At 39.8% G+C, this 17,893-nt stretch overlaps 1 protein-coding gene across 2 annotated transcripts in view; it reads left to right on the top strand.

Annotated features, from left to right (window-relative positions):
* Positions 1-9,604: 9,604 nt before the first annotated feature.
* Positions 9,605-17,893, top strand: part of LOC139387311 (peroxisomal biogenesis factor 5-like b) — a 154,683-nt gene continuing 146,394 nt past the window's right edge. For both annotated transcript variants that reach the window (XM_071133435.1, XM_071133436.1), the window contains exon 1: positions 9,605-10,012. In XM_071133435.1, the coding sequence (XP_070989536.1) occupies positions 9,998-10,012 (15 nt within the window). In that variant the 5' untranslated portion in view covers positions 9,605-9,997. The remainder of the gene's footprint in view (positions 10,013-17,893) is intronic.

Here is a 17,893-nt window from a genome sequence, read left to right as displayed (position 1 = left end):
TAATCAACAGAAAAAAATTGAATTGTTGCATCTCGTTGTGTTGTTGTCCTCCGGTGGCTAGCTAGCTAGTTAAAATCATCCTTTTCCTAAATTAGCCATAGGATGGAGATTTGGATTTGGACTTGTTGTTTCACTTAATTCTCCGTACTGGCCAATGATTATAAAGGCGATTGGGATCCAAACAAAAATTCATACATTGTGCCCCTGGCCTGAGAGGATGGAAGTTCAATATGTAGCTAGATGTAGTAGGCTAATGTTAACTAGCTGGCTCCTCGTTGCCCATGAAAGGAAGTTAGGCTAGCGAACAAACATTTTAGCCAGGTAGCCTAGGACAACAAAACTAAAAGCGTGTCATGTATGACAGAGTCATAGACCGTTTCGGCAACATGAAAGAGAGGAGAACGGTACTTGCGTTCCTCTACAAGTAGGGTGAGTCAACATGTGTTTTCTACTTGCACGCACATGTGCACACACACAGTCTTGTTTAAGTAACCTTGTGGGGACATACAATTCAGTCCCATTCAAAATCCTATTTTCCCTAACCCTAACCTTAAACCTAACCCTAACACCAACCCTTAACCATAACCCTACCCTAACCCTAAACCTAAACCTTAACCGTAAACCCCCAAGAAATAGCATACGACCTTGTGGGGGCTAATAAAATGTCCCCAGCTGGTGACATTTTTGTACATTTACAATTATTGTGTTGTCTACACAAGTATAGTAAAAAACGTCCACATGCACACACACACACACACACACACACACACACACACACACACACACACACACACACACACACACACACAGAAATCAGTCCCATGGACAGCACAGCCACATCATTTATAGCTTACGTTGTATTGGACTAAATCGTATTTGGTATCTTTAAGTTGTCACTTTATTAGACGAAGCGTAGGTGATTTGATGAAGTTGAAATGGTGCTTGAATGGTGATAACTGATAACTCTCCGTGGTTCTCAATCACACACACACACACACACACACACACACACACACACACACACACACACACACACACACACACACACACACACACACACACACACACACACACACACAGTCTTGTATAAGTCACCTTGTGGGGACAAAATTCAGTCCCATTCAAAATCCCCTCTTGCCACTCCGATCCCTTTAGCGTGATCATTTTCGTCTATATCCGGTGAATTGCAGAGCGTCAAATTCAAATTAAATTACTAAAAATATTTAATTTTCATGAAATCAATACGCCAAAACACAGCTTAATTTGTTGTTAATCCAGCCGGCGTGTCAGATTTCAAAAGGGCTTTACGGTGAAAGCAAACCATGCGATTACGTGAGGACAGCTCTCAGCAGACAAAACATTACAAACAGCTAGCAGCAAAGTAGATTGGTCAAGAAAGTCAGAAAAGCAATCAAATTAATCACTTACCTTTGATGAGCTTTGTATGTTTGCACTCACGAGACTCCCAGTTACACAATAAATGTTTGTTTTGTTCGATAAAGATTCTCTTTATATCCAAAAACCTCCATTTGGTTGGCGCGTTTTGTTCAGTAATCCACAGACTCATGCGGTCACGACGGGCAGACGAAAATTCCAAATAGTATCCGTAAAGTTCGTAGAAACTTGTCAAATGTTTTTTATAATCAATCCTCAGGTTGTTTTTATAATAAATAATCAATAATATTTCAACCGGACAGTAGCCTTTTCAATAGCAGAGAGAAAGAAAAGGTCTCGCTCCCGGCGCATGCATGCACAAATCTGAGGACATCTGGCTGTCCACTGCTGCGATGTGATCATTCTTGCTCATTTTTCAGAATAAAGTCTAAAGACTGTTCACACCTTGTGGAAGCCATAGGGAAAGGAATCTGGATGATATCCCTTTAAATGGAGGATAGACTTGCAATGGAAAATAGAAGTTTCAGAAAAACAGCACTTCCTGGATGGATTTTCCTCAGGTTTTTGCCTGCTATATCAGTTCTGTTATACTCACAGACAATATTTAGACCGTTTTGGAAAATGTTGAGTGTTTTCTATCCTAATCTGCCAATTATATGCATATTCTAGCTTCTGGGCTTGAGAAATAGGCAGTTTACTTTGGGCACGTTTTTCATCCAAACATCAAATACTGCCCCCTAGCCTAAAGAGGTTTTAAACCCTAACCCTTACTCTAACCTTGGCAGTAACCTTAACCCTAACATTAACCCTAACCGTAAACCTCCTAGAAATAGCATTTGACCTCATGGGGACTAACAAAATGTCCCCAGTTGGTCAAATTTTTGTTCATTTACAATTGAAATGTTGAAGTTGAAATGATGCTGGAATGGTGGAGGCAGCTCCTGTTTTCTTTGTGACTGGTGATAACTCTACGTGGCTCTAAATCAGCAGTTGTTTAGTAGTCCATAAATGTTAACTTGCTTGACCATGCTGTAGGTCATGTAACTGTTTGTTAAATGCAATATGCTTTGTTCACTGGACAGATGTTGCTCTCCGGTTTTGTGATGAAACACATGTTGTTGAATTTATTCTACTACTGTGTGACTGTCTTCTTATTGTCTCGGCCCTATGCTTATATATTATGGTGGCATATGAACTAACAGGTTGAAGAGCAAACAATGCAATTATTACAACACATAGGTTGCAATACGTTTTTTTCCCCTTGCTTGTCTTCCCTAGTGATTTTACTTACGCATCCCTACTGTTTTAGTTTGTGGGGAATTTGTTTCTTCCTCATAGCTCATTTCAGTAGCTCAAACCGTAGCTCTATTCAGTTATTTTCTGTTTTTCCCCAAGATCTTTCTATTTCATCACAAAACTCTTTTTCTAACGAGTTACTCTATCACTCAACCAATTTATGTCTGATTTCGGTCCGATTCCTATGCGTGAAACAAAGGACAACAAAAGGTCACGAGAAGCCTCAAAAATGCAATAACTCTGTGGGCACAAACTGGTTGAATCAACATTGTTTCAACGTAATTTGTCAACATATTGTGACTTGGAATCTACATGGAAAATACATTGGATTTGAAAAAGTGATCAACAACAGATTTTATGTACAAATTCAGCATATTTTGGGTTTTTCTATGTTGAAAATTGGTTAATTTTAAGGTTGTTTTAAGGTTACATTTCAACCACAGAATTATGTCATCATGTTATATGTTATAAAAAAACAATAGGCTGGGCAGCACCTTCTACTGGAGAGTTTATCTACAGCTTTCCATTTGGTCTCTCCATCTGGAGACGTGAATCCAACACAGCAATTATTAGTTAGTGGACAAACTGGATATTGAATTGTTTTTGGTTGTCAACGCAACCAAATATAATTTGAAGGAGATATATCTTCTGCTTTGATAGTTCAATCTGTGCAACTGGCTTTAATTCCAGTTTGTCAAATGAATAATAGATTGGTTGGATTCACGTCTCCATTTCAACTTTAAATGCACTTTAAATAATAACGTTTGATTTAGTTCAATTCATTAACCATTTTTGGTTGAGATGGAGATGTGAATCCAAAATATCAATTATTCATCTGTAGACAAACTTGAATTAAGACCAGACTAAGTCTGGGGCACAAAAGATACATCTCCTTCAAATGTTGATATTTGTTTGCATTGACAACCAAACACAATATCACTTTTGCAATACAGTAAATAGTAACGTGGGATGATAGCCCTAATGTTGGAAACAAACATCTTCATGATGTCATCCAGAGTTGCATGTTTTGTTTTCCAAGCTACAGCACACAATAGTTTACATAAACCAAAGGGTTTAGTCTGCTTGGTTTGTGTTTTCATTTTTGCCATGGGCAAAATATTGCGATACTGGTATAGTCACAGTGTTACGGCTCTCGTTGGTGGTAGGAAGAGTGGACCAAAGCGCAGCGTGGTAAGTGTTCATGATTCCTTTTATTCAAACACTTAAACAAAATAGCAATGCGACCGCGCACAGTTCTGTCAGGTACAGACACGAAACAATAAACAAGATCCCACAAAACCAAAAAGGAAAATGAAAACTTATGTGATCCCCAATCAGAGACAACGATAGACAGCTGCTTCTGATTGGGAAACACACACACACACACACACACACACACACACACACACACACACACACACACACACACACACACACACACACGGCCAAAAACAAAGAAATAGAAAACATAGACTTTCCCACCCGAGTCACACCCTGACCTAACCAAACATAGAGAATAATTAGGATCTCTAAGGTCAGGGCGTGACACACTGTCACGTTCGTCGTAATGAGTAGACCAAGGCGCAGCGTGAGTACAGTTCCACATAATTTTTTAATAAACTGAAACTCACCAAACAGTACAAACAAGTACAAACGAAAACGTGACGCAACTGGTGTTCACAAAGGCAACTTAATGTAGACAAGATCCCACGAATCACAATGGGGAAATGGCTACCTAAATATGATCCCCAATCAGAGACAATGATAAACAGCTGCTTCTGGTTGGGAACCATATCAGGCCACCATAGAAATACAATTCACCTCGATGACCCACCCAAGTCACAATCACGCCCCAACCAACATAGAGAATAAACTATTTACTATGGTCAGGGCGTGACACATACAGCCCCTGTAAATAGCCAATTAACTTGTCGACAAGTTAACAAATTATACACTGCCTTGCGAAAGTATTCGGCCCCCTTGAACTTTGCGACCTTTTGCCACATTTCAGGCTTCAAACATAAAGATATAAAACTGTATTTTTTTGTGAAGAATCAACAACAAGTGGGACACAATCATGAAGTGGAACGACATTTATTGGATATTTCAAACTTTTTTAACAAATCAAAAACTGAAAAATTGGGCGTGCAAAATTATTCAGCCCCTTTACTTTCAGTGCAGCAAACTCTCTCCAGAAGTTCAGTGAGGATCTCTGAATGATCCAATGTTGACCTAAATGACTAATGATGATAAATACAATCCACCTGTGTGTAATCAAGTCTCCGTATAAATGCACCTGCACTGTGATAGTCTCAGAGGTCCGTTAAAAGCGCAGAGAGCATCATGAAGAACAAGGAACACACCAGGCAGGTCCGAGATACTGTTGTGAAGAAGTTTAAAGCTGGATTTGGATACAAAAAGATTTCCCAAGCTTTAAACATCCCAAGGAGCACTGTGCAAGCGATAATATTGAAATGGAAGGAGTATCAGACCACTGCAAATCTACCAAGACCTGGCCGTCCCTCTAAACTTTCAGCTCATACAAGGAGAAGACTGATCAGAGATGCAGCCAAGAGGCCCATGATCACTCTGGATGAACTGCAGAGATCTACAGCTGAGGTGGGAGACTGTGTCCATAGGACAACAATCAGTCGTATATTGCACAAATCTGGCCTTTATGGAAGAGTGGCAAGAAGAAAGCCATTTCTTAAAGATATCCATAAAAAGTGTTGTTTAAAGTTTGCTACAAGCCACCTGGGAGACACACCAAACATGTGGAAGAAGGTGCTCTGGTCAGATGAAACCAAAATTGAACTTTTTGGCAACAATGCAAAACGTTATGTTTGGCGTAAAAGCAACACAGCTCATCACCCTGAACACACCACCCACACTGTCAAACATGGTGGTGGCAGCATCATGGTTTGGGCCTGCTTTTCTTCAGCAGGGACAGGGAAGATGGTTAAAATTGATGGGAAGATGGATGGAGCCAATTACAGGACCATTCTGGAAGAAAACCTGATGGAGTCTGCAAAAGAACTGAGACTGGGACGGAGATTTGTCTTCCAACAAGACAATGATCCAAAACATAAAGCAAAATCTACAATGGAATGGTTCAAAAATAAACATCCAGGTGTTAGAATGGCCAAGTCAAAGTCCAGACCTGAATCCAATCGAGAATCTGTGGAAAGAACTGAAAACTGCTGTTCACAAATGCTCTCCCTCCAACCTCACTGAGCTCGAGCTGTTTTGCAAGGAGGAATGGGAAAAATGTTCAGTCTTTTGATGTGCAAAACTGATAGAGACATACCCCAAGCGACTTACAGCTGTAATCGCAGCAAAAGGTGGCACTACAAAGTATTAACTTAAGGGGGCTGAATAATTTTGCACGCCCAATGTTTCAGTTTTTGATTTGTTAAAAAAGTTTGAAATATCCAATAAATGTCGTTCCACTTCATGATTGTGTCCCACTTGTTGTTGATTCTTCACAAAAAAATACAGTTTTATATCTTTATGTTTGAAGCCTGAAATGTGGCAAAAGGTTGCAAAGTTCTAGGGGGCCGAATACTTTCGCAAGGCACTGTATGTTGGACTCACATCTCCATCTAAACCAAAAATAAAAGTTAAAGAATTGGATTAAGCCAATGGCTCAGATGAAGCTATGTAATGGAGAAGGTGGAACGTTTTAAATTCCTCGGCGTACACATCACAGACAAAAAATGTGGCTTGTCACCTAAAACCCTGACAAACTTTTACAGATGCACATTTGAGAGCTTCCTGTTGGGCTGTATTCTGGTACAGCAACTGCACCGCCCTCAACCACAAGGCTCTCCAGAGGGTGGTGCGGTCTGCACAACACATCACCGGGGGCAAACTACCTTTCCTCAGAACACCTACAGCACCCGATGTCACAGGAAGGCCAAAAAGATAATCAAGGACAACAACCACCCGAGGCACTGCCTGTTCACCCCGCTACCATCCAGAAGGCGAGGTCAATACAGGTGCATCAAAGCTGGGACCGAGAGACTGAAAAACAGCTTCTATCTCAAGGCCATCAGACCTTTAAACAGCCATCATTGACACAGAGAGGCTGCTGCCTACATACAGACTAAAATCATTGGCCACTTTAATAAATGGATCACTAGTCACTTTAATAATGCCACTTCAATAATGTTTACATATCTTGCATTACTGATCTCATATGTATATACTGAATATTATACCATCTATTGCATCTTGCCTATACCGCTCGGTCATCGCTCATCCATATATTTATATGTACATATTCTTATTCCATCCCTTTAGATTTGTGTGTAGTAGGTAGTTGTCGTGGAATTGTTAGATTACTTGTTAGATATTACTGTACTGTCAGAACTAGAAGCACAAGCGTTTCGCTACACTCGCATTAACATCTGCTAAGCCTGTGTATGTGACCAATACAATTTGATTTGATTTGAAACATTAGATATGTCTATTTTAAATGTTGAAATTTGGCTGTGTTGTCAACCAAACACAATTCAATATTACTTTTGTAATACAGTTAAGAGAGAAAATTGAAGGCTGTCTTAAACTAATGTAACAGTATTTATTCAACACATCCATGGCCATGTTGAGGTTACTGTAGCTATAAATGTCTTCTTATGTAATCATAGAAAGCGTGCATGTTCAACATAGCATGCAAAGATCACAGGTTTGTGGAAATCTTCACAATTGCTATAGTAATCTATGCAGAATCTCGAACAGCATTGACCACCTGCACTATGTACATTTGATGTAATCTCAACTGCAATCCAGGTTATTTGGTTGTGATATTAGATGAAGCATAGTGATAACACATTAAGTTGTATAAATACAAAATATCTGACATTGTATATTTGAACTTTGTTGTGCTTTTAAATGGTTGAACGTGCAGTGATAACACATTTAGATGACAAATAAACCAAAAATCAGACATTGTTTTTCCATGAGAATTTGGTTGTGCTTTTAGATAGTTGAAATCATAGTAATAACACATTGGGAATTCAACAAACTTTCTTTTTAAATTGGTGACTAAAGATTGAAATCTTAATGATCAATGTCTCAGCCAAATATTATCCCAATGAAATCATGTGGTGGGTGCCCAGTGGGAAAGCCCCTTTCTCTGTAAACACACCAAAATGGGATTCTGACATTGGTGACTGGTGCCCAGTTTTTGGTCACACCATTTGTGGATGAGATTGTCTCGCTGTTTATGGGGGGAACAAAATATCAAATGTAATTGAATGATAATCCTAATCCCAAACGGAAATTTGTCTGTAATCCAGAGGTCTCTGTTCCAAATGAAGAGACTGGCTCCAATCCAGTCTGCTGCTTTGGTAGTCTTTGATGAAAATAGATAGGTCAACAAAGGTCTATTATTGTCATGCATGGAAAATGTGATGATGTTGTGTTGTATTTTGTGATGTAGATGTGGGAGTGTTTTAGGTCAGTAAAAGCTTAATGAAGAGGTTATATTGTCTGGTTTCCGGGAAACAGATTGAGCCTAGTCCTGGACTATAAAGGACTGTCAATGGAGAATCTCTATCAAAATAGATTTTTGTCAACAGTTGTCTTTTTGAGCCTATAAATCCACAACACAAAACCATCTTCCTTCCTAAGTATAATGATGTGGGCAAATATGGGTCAATAGGGTCTTAAATCATTGATACAGGAAGTGTAAACATGTATTTTCTACGCAGACTAAGTATTAAAAAAAAGTAGCGTCTAGAGAGGCATAACATGAACACTCAACAACAGGAAGAATAGCTGCTGCTTCGGCAAAAGCTAATGGGGATCCAAATAAACCAATAAAAACAAACATATTATGCAAAATACAGAGAGCACATTTCATTCATTCCACATCGGTCTTCATTGGGATGCCTGATATTCTCTTGCCACTGCACAAGTAGATCTTATACAGTAAATAATTATGGGATAGGGAAAGTCAATTTCTCAGTTCAATGGACTTAATCAGACTGTTTCCTATTCTTGTCTGAGCAAATTGGTACATGGTTGCCTGTAGTGATGGGCATTCCGGCTATTTTCAGTGAGCCGGCTCGTTCGGCTTAGCTCACCAAAAAGAGCCGGCTCTTTTGGTTCCCAAACGTCTCTTTAAAAAAATATGTTTTGTATTTTTTCAAGTCAAACAGTTTGCGATAGTTTGACTATGATTGGTGTTAAAACAATTCTAATGAAATTATTAAATGAAATCATACTCTACCTTAAGCACAATGTATTTAAAAATGAATTGGTTTATTATGAAATAGTCAAACTATCGCAAACTGTTTGACTTGAAAAAATACAAAACATATATTTTTAAAGAGCCGTTTGGGAACCAAAAGAGCCGGCTCTTTTTGGTGAGCTGAGCCGAACGAGCCGGCTCACTGAAAAGAGCCGAAACGCCCATCACTAGCTTGCCTGCACTCCACGGTTGCATGTTTTGGCTAAATTACATCTCAGCTACTGCCGACAAGGACTACATTGATTAGGCTGCCTCAGTTGAGAGGTTGACTTATGATTCTTAGAAAGTGATTTCACTCAAACCTAACTCTTTATCACTTCTGGTAGACTAGTGGAAAATTACATAGATTCTGCTCTGTTTCTCCATTTCTTTGAAAAGCACAAATGGATGACATGGGAATCTTGCTGGCTTTTAGGCTCTTATAACCTTCATAACACGTGTCAGCCTGCAGTGCAAAATAGTAGAATATCATTTTGGGGGGGTAAAAACACAACTGTGTGCAGTACTTGTTATGAAATGTCATAAAATATTCATGTTGCCGCGTCTTCTCAAAAGACCATGTCGGGTTAACGACATCTCACGTTGACTCGGGCTGTATTCTCGTTCATTTCCGGAGGGCACGTCAGCGGACGAGTCGCATAGAGCGAGAGTGCGCTGTCTCTTCAGGGGTTGGGACAACCGAAGCTCCATTCATTCTATCCTACTAAAAAAGATAGCCCCGAGCGCAATGCTGCTGCAATTTTGAAACTAATACTATTTACAATTGTGTAAATATTGGAAACATGACCCGGGCTCATTGCCGAATCAATACGTTAGTTTGTGATAGTAATTTGGCTGGTTTGAGAAACGCCGATCGTTGACTAATGGTCCGGGACCTCTCTTCGCCGATGGGGTAGCAGCTAGCTGGATACGAAAACAGCGTCAACTCCGTGTTCAGTCAACTCCATGAGCAAGGGACAGCCTGTCCAAGCCTTCTGTGGTGAAAAGGTTCAGCAACCAAGTGCTGAACTAGCCTATTCGACTTCAACAATCCTCCTCTTTGACTGAATTATGTACCAGGTGCAGGTAAGCTTACGATTTGAAAAGCAGTCCTCCAAAAGCCAGTTTTTCACGCCATAATGGCACGTGTAGGCTACATAACCTAGTAAAAAACTGATTCTATAGCCCACAGACTGCTTGAGGACATTTTATGGAAGTAAAATGAATTACTATAAAAAAAATTGTGCGGACAAAAGATGAATGACGATAGAAATTAAGTAGTTTTTGCAAGAGTAATAACATGTAACACACTGAGTGTACTAAACATCAGGAACATCTGCTCTTTCCATGAGACTGACCAGGTGAAAGCTATGATCCCTTATTGATGTCACTTGTTAAATCTATTTCGATCAGTGTAGATGAAGGGGAGGAGACCTGATAAAGGGGGTTTAACCCTTGAGACAATTGAGAAATGGATTGTGTATGTGTGCCATTCAGAGGTTGAATGGGCAAGACAAGATTTGTCTTTGAACTGGGTATGGCAGTAGGTGCCAGGCGCATTGGTTTAAGTGAGTCAAGAACTGCAACGCTGCTGGATTTTTCATGCTCAACCGTTTCTCTTGTGTATCAAGAATAGTCCACCACCCAAAGGACATTCATACAATTTGACACAACTATGGGAAGCTTTGGAGTTAACATGGGCCAGCATCCCTGTGGAAGTCTTGACACTTTGTAGAGTCCATGCCTGACCAATTTAGGCTGTTCTGAGGGCAAAGGGGGCTGCAAACTCAATTATTAGGAAGGTGTTAATGTTTTGTACACCATCTATACGAACCAGCCAGGGAATGCCCACAACCTTTACTTCAATGAGTGAGACCAATTTATCTTTTAATGATTTAAACTTCAGTTTATCTTGCTGTTTTCTTTATTGATAGTGAGTCGTTATTTGGTTTCTATTAGTGGACCACTTATCAACATCTAAGGTATCATGACTGTGCCTGCTGAAAGCACATTTTAGCACTCCCTCTTACAGTGCATTTGGGAAGTATTCAGACCCCTTGACTTTTTCCACATTTTGTTATGTTACAGCCTTATTCTAAAATGGATTTTTTTAAAATCCCCCCTCAATCTACACACTACCCCATAACTACAAAGCAAAGCAAAGCAAAAACTGGTTTTTAGAAATGTTTACTAATTTATAAAAATACAAAACGGAAATATCACATTTACATAAGTATTCAGACCCTTTACTCAGTACTTTGTTGAAGCACCTTTGGTAGTGATTACAGCCTTGAGTTTTCTTGGTTATGATGCTACAAGCTTGGTACACCTGTATTTGGGGAGTTTCCACCATTCTTTTCTGCAGATCCTCTCAAGCGCTGTCAGGTTGGATGGGGAGTAGAGGTCGACTGATTAATCGAAATGGCCAATTAATTAGGGTCAATTTTCAAGTTTTCATAACAATCGGTAATCAGCATTTTTGGACACCGATCATGGCCGATTACATTGCACTCCACAAGGAGACTGCGTGGCAGGCTGACTACCTGTTATGCGAGTGCAGCAAAGAGCCAAGGTAAGTTGCTAGCTAGCATTAAACGTATCTTATAAAAAAACAATCTTAACATAATCACCAGTTAACTACACATGGTTGATATTACTAGTTTATCTAGCTTGTCCTGCGTTGCATTTAATCAATGCGGTGCCTGTTAATTTATCGTTGAATCATAGCCTACTTCGCCAAATGGGTGATTTAACAAGCACATTCGCGAAAAAAGCACTGTCGTTGCACCAAAGTGTACTTAACCATGAACATCAACGCCTTAATTAAAATCAATACCCAAGTGTATATTTTTAAACCTGCATATTTAGTTAAAAGAAATTCAGGTTAGCAGGCAATATTAAACTAGGAAAATTGTGTCACTTCTCTTGCTCTCATTGCACGCAGAGTCAGGGTATATGCAGCAGTTTGGGTCGCCTGGCTCGTTGCGAAATAATTTGCCAGAATTCTACGCAATTATGACATGACATTGAATGTTGTGCAATGCAACAGCACTATTTAGACTTATGGATGCCACCTGTTAGATAAAATAGGGAACGGTTCTGGATTTCACTGAAAGAATAAACGTTTTGTTTTCGAAATTATCGTTTCCGGATTTTACCATATTAATAACCTAAGGTTCGTATTTCTGTCTGTTATTATAATTGTCTTTGATTTGATAAAATACATTTAGCCTCAAATAAATAATGAAACATGGTCAATTTGGTTTAAATAATGCAAAAACAAGTGTTGGAGAAGAAAGTAAAAGTGCAATATGTGCCATGTTAGAAAGCTAACGTTTAAGTTCCTTGCTCAGAACATGAGAACATATGAAAGCTGGTGGTTCCGTTTAACATCAGTCTTCAATATTCCCAGGTAAGAAGTTTTAGGCTGTAGTTATTATAGGACTATTTCTCTCTATACCATTTGTATTTCATATACCTTTGACTATTGGATGTTTTTATAGGCACTTTAGTATTGCCAGTGTAACCGTATAGCTTCTGTCCCTCTCCTCGCCCCTACCTGGGCTCGAACCAGGAACACATCGAAAACAGCCAGCCTCGAAGCATCGTTATCCTTTGCTCCACAAATGCCGCGGCCCTTGCAGAGCAAGGGGAACAACTAATTCAAGGTCTCAGAGCGAGTGCCGTCACTGATTGAAATGCTATTAGTGCGCACCCCGCTGGCTAGCTAGCCATTTCACATCAGTTACACCAGCCTAATCTCGGGAGTTGATAGGCTTGAAGTCATAAACACTTCAATGCTTGAAGCACAACGAAGAGCTGCAGGCAAACGCACAAAAGTGCTGTTTGAATGAATGCTTACTGAATGAAGCCTGCTGCTGCCTACCACCGCTCAGTCAGACTGCTCTATCAAATCATAGATTTAATTTTAACATAATAACACACAGAAATGCGAGCCTTAGGTCATTAATGTGGTCGGATCCGGAAACGATCATTTAGAAAACAAATGTTTTATTCTTTCAGTTAAATACGGAATCGTTCCGTATTTTATCTAACGGGTGGCATAATATTGCTGTTACATTGTACAACCTTTCAGTGTTATGTTATAATTATGTACAATTCAGGCAAATTAATTACGGTCTTTGTTAGGAATAAATGGCCTTCACACAGTTCGCAACGAGCCAGGCGGCCCAAACTGCTGCATATACCCTGACGCTGCTTGCACGGAACGCAAGAGAGGTGACACAATTTCTCTAGTTAAAAGTCATGTTAGCAGGCAATATTAACTAAATATGCAGGTTTAAAAATATATACTTGTGTATTGATTTTAAAGAAAGGCATTGATGTTTATGGTTAGGTACACATTGGTGCAACGACAGTGCTTTTTTTTGCGAATGCGCTTGTTAAATCATCACCCGTTTGGCGAAGTATTATATGCAACTCATATTTACTGATGATGATATTTACTAGTTTAACTAGTGATTATGTTAAGGTTGATTGTTTTTTATAAGATAAGTTTAACTTCTTGCTCCTACTTGAGACGCAGACGTCTCAAGTAGGCACCTGGAAATGCAAATGCGCTACGCTAAATGCTAAATGTACTCGTTAAAACTCAAACGTTCATTAAAATATACATGCAGGGTATTGAATTAAAGCTACACTCGTTGTGAATCTAGCCAACAAGTCAGATTTTTAAAATGCTTTTCGGCGAAAGCATGAGAAGATATTATCTGATAGCATGCAACACCCCAAAATGCCTGAAGGCGACGTAAACAAAATAATTAGCGTAGCCGGCGCTACACAAAAACGCAGAAATAAAATATAAAACATTCATTACATTTGATGATATTCTTTGTTGGCACTCCTATATGTCCCATAAACATCACAAATTGGTCTTTTTCCCGATTAAATCCGTCCATGAATGCCCAAAATATCCATTTGTATAGCCTGTCTGCATCACGAAAAAAGCTCTCTTCCAACACGCAACGTCATGTTTAAAAATTATATAAGTTGCCTATATTCTTTGACAAAACACTTCAACCTACTTTTATAACCCAACTTTAGGTATTTGTAAACGTTAATAAGCGATCAAATTGATCACTGGGCGATCTGTATTCAATAGCAGCTACAAAAGAAAACAGTGTCCATTTTTCAATCTTCCAAAATCGATTGAGGTAGGCTGGATGGAATCACGGATCTATTGGTAATGTCTCAAAGGATTTTTGTCAATGAAAATGACGTTTTTGGCGACATCGTGTGGAAGCTGTAGGAATTGCATCCGTCTCCATATTAAATTCGGTTTCCTTTAAATAAGGGGCGCATGGATACTTTTTTCAGATTTCAGTGACCAGTTTTTCTTGCGCTTTTCGATGAAACACACGCTCTGTTATAGTCACAGCCGTGATTTAACCATTTTTAGAAACTTCAGAGTGTTTTCTATCCACACATACTAATCATATGCATATACTATATTCCTGGCATGAGTAGCAGGACGCTGAAAAGTTGTGCGATTTTTAACAGAATGTTCGAAAAAGGAGGGGGTAGGATAAAGAGGTTAATGCTAGCTAGCAACTTACCTTGGCTTCTTGCTGCACTCGCGTAACAGGTAGTCATCCTGCCACACAGGCTCCTCGTAAGGCAGGTGGTTAGAGTGTTAGACTAGTAAAGCGTGATTCATCACTCCAGAGAAGCGGCAGGTAGCCTAGCGGTTAGAGCGTTGGACTAGTAACCAGAAGGTTGCAAGATCGAATCCCCGAGCTGACAAGGTAAAAATCTGTCGTTCTGCCCCTGAACAAGGCAGTTAACCCACCATTCGTAGGCTGTCATTGAAAATAAGAATGTGTTCTTAACTGACTTGCCTAGTTAAATAAAGGTAAAAAATATATCGTCCACAATCGGTGTCCAAAAATGCAGATTATGAAAATCGGCTCTAATTTGTCGGACTTTCCGATTAATCGGTCAACCTCTAGAATAGGCCGAGGCGTGCAGTACTACATAGAGCCATGACTACATGGAACTCTATTCCACTTCAAGTAACTGATGCAAGCAGTAAAATTAGATTTAAAAAACACCTTATGGAACAGCGGGGACTGTGAAGCAACACAAACATTGGCACAGACAAATGATAACATACACACTGTACATAGACATGAATTTAGTACTGTAGATATGTGGTAGGGGCTTGAGGGCACACAGTGTGTTCTGAATTCTGTGAATGTATTGTAATGTTTTAAAATGTATAAACTGCCTTAATTTTGCTGGACCCCAGGAAGAGCTGCTCTTCCTAAAGCAGCAGCTAATGGGGATAAATAATAAGTACAAATACTCCTGCATTGTCGTGGCTGTGTGCTGAGGTTCGTTGTCCTGTTGGAACTTGAACCTTCACCCTAGTCTGAGGTCTTGAGCTCCTCTGGAGCAGGTTTTCATCAAGGATCTCTCCGTTCATCTTTCCCTCGAGCCTGACTAGTCTCCCAGTCTCTCCCTCTGAAAAACATCTCCACAGCATGGTGCAGCCACCACCATGCTTCCTCCAGACGTGTCACTTTGCATTCAGGCCAAAGAGTTCAATCTTGGTTTCATCAGACCAAAGATAATTTTTCCTCATGTCTTTAGGTGCCTGTTGGCACACTCCAAGTGGGCTGTCGTGCCTTTTACTGAGGGGTGGCTTCCATCTGGCCACTCTACCATAAATACCTGATTGGTGGTGTGCTGCAGAGATGGTTGTCCTTCTGGAAGGTTCTCCCCTCTCCACAGAGGAACTTTGAAGCGTTGCCAGTGACCATCGTGTTCTTGGTCACCTCCCTTCTCCCCTGATTGCTCAGTTTGGCCAGCTCTAGGAAGTCTTGGTGGTTCCAGTTTTCTTCCATTGAAGAACGGAGGCCACTGTGTTCTTGGGGACCTTCAATGCTGCTGTGCCTGGACACAATCTTGTCTAGGAGCTCTACGGACAATTCCTTCCACCTCATGGCTTAGTTTTTGCTCTGACATGCACTGTCAACTGTGGGACTTTTTTATAGAGAGGTGTGTGTCTTTCCAAATCATGTCCAATCAATTGAATTTATCACAGATGGACTCCATTGAAGTTGTAGAAACATCTCAAGGATGGCCAATGGAAACTAGTTATTATTCTTTCAAATGACTGCTCGATCCACACAGCAGACGTTGTGGGCTAGGTTAAGAATGCTGTGTTGCAAGGGTAGCGCTACATTTAGCGCTACAGATACTTCACTTTAAGCCTTTTTAGATCCCTTTTTGTGCACAATGCGCTCTAATCTTTTAAAAGCATTTTGCCAAGGCAAAGACTTAAACTAGATAAGAATTATCTTGAGTAACGATCCCTGACTGAATATGATGAAAAAGTTGGCAAACATGATAGGTTTGCAGCATTTGATTCATGTCTGTTGGAAGATTCCAAGGAAGTGCATTTTTTGTCACTATACATCATATGCTAGCCTCCTATATTGCAATGCTCCTCAAACCATGCTCATGCAAAAATGATGACGGGACACTATTTGGCAGGCATCAAGTTTTATCTCACGAACATGAGTACTCAATGCACAGTATACTGATGTCAGGGTGGAGGGGCAAATACACCTGAATACTGAGAAGAGACACTAAGTGAGAACCTTGAAGTCAGATAAGTGGACAATCTGTACAATACTTAAAGCCCCCCCCCCCCCCATGCAGTCTTTATTTTTACATACATTTTTTAAAATCGTCACTGTTCATGAAAATAACTCCAAATATATATTTTATTATTTATATCCCTGAGCGTCCTTTTGCCATTTAAAATGCCCAGTCTGATCGTGTGGGCGTATTGATGCAACTGTAAATATTTACATACACAGCCCTGATTGGTGGATAGGATCGTCTAGACCAGGAGTACTCAAATCTTACCATACGAGGTCCTGAGCTTGCTGGTTTTCTATTCTACCTGATAATTAATTGCACACAGCTGGCGTCCCTGGTTTAAACCAGTTCCTGATTAGAGCGGAACAATGGAAAAATGCAGTGGAACTATCTTCGAGGTCCAGAGTTGAGTTTGAGGGGTGTAGACTTTACCCCTTCAAAGTAGGAGGATCCATATGCAAATAGAAGCTTTCTGATCATTGGTAATAAATAATCAGATTGTGATGTCATGATTAGGGATGCACGATATATTGGTGAACTTATCGGAAATCGGCCGATGTATGTCTAGTTTAACGCCGATGTGCAAAACCGATGTCAAAGCTGACGTGCATACCTATATAATGTAGGCACATGACAATGACGCCACGTAAAATGTAGCGCTACACATGCAACACAGCATTCTTAACCTAGCCCACAACGTCTGCTGTGTGGCTCGAGGAGTCATTTGAAAGATTAAGAAAATTTCAGCGAGACAACGCCAAGATAATGGATTTCCACTACAATTTTTTAAAATCTTCGCTTATATTTAGCCAATATTGATCAGAGTTACCTTGTCCTATGGATATCTACACAGTTATAAAATTGGCAAGGTGGTGTAATCCTACACGAAACACAGACCTTATTTTAAGTGAATCTAAAAATATCCTATGGAATAAATTAATGAAGGAACCGCTTTTCAGATTTTGCTAGAAGGTGTCATGGGAATTATGACTAGCACTTTGGTAGTCCATTATTAAAATAGGATTTCCTGCATATAGAAATTACAGTTTTTGTTTTCAACATTCATCACAGGTAATTTAAGCTCTGTTTTTATTCAAACAGTTGAGAGTATTTGTCACCTAAGCAGACTCTTCAGTATCATTGTCACTTCAGAGCTGTGTGTGTGTTTTACAGATGGCAGAGAAAAGCAGAGCACCAGTGTGGGACTATTACATGGAATTGGCACCAGGGAAAGCAAGGTGTCTTATTTGTGATAAAGATGTAAGCATGGGGTCAGCAACGGCTAAATCAAAAAATACCACCAACCTGTGGAATCACCTTAAGAACACCCATCCAAAA

The sequence above is a fragment of the Oncorhynchus clarkii genome, chromosome 28 (assembly GCF_045791955.1).
Source record: "Oncorhynchus clarkii lewisi isolate Uvic-CL-2024 chromosome 28, UVic_Ocla_1.0, whole genome shotgun sequence".
In the NCBI taxonomy this organism is placed as follows: Eukaryota; Metazoa; Chordata; class Actinopteri; order Salmoniformes; family Salmonidae; genus Oncorhynchus; species Oncorhynchus clarkii.
The sequence above is the reverse complement of the archived record's forward strand: the minus strand, read 5'-3'. Positions and strand labels throughout refer to the sequence as shown.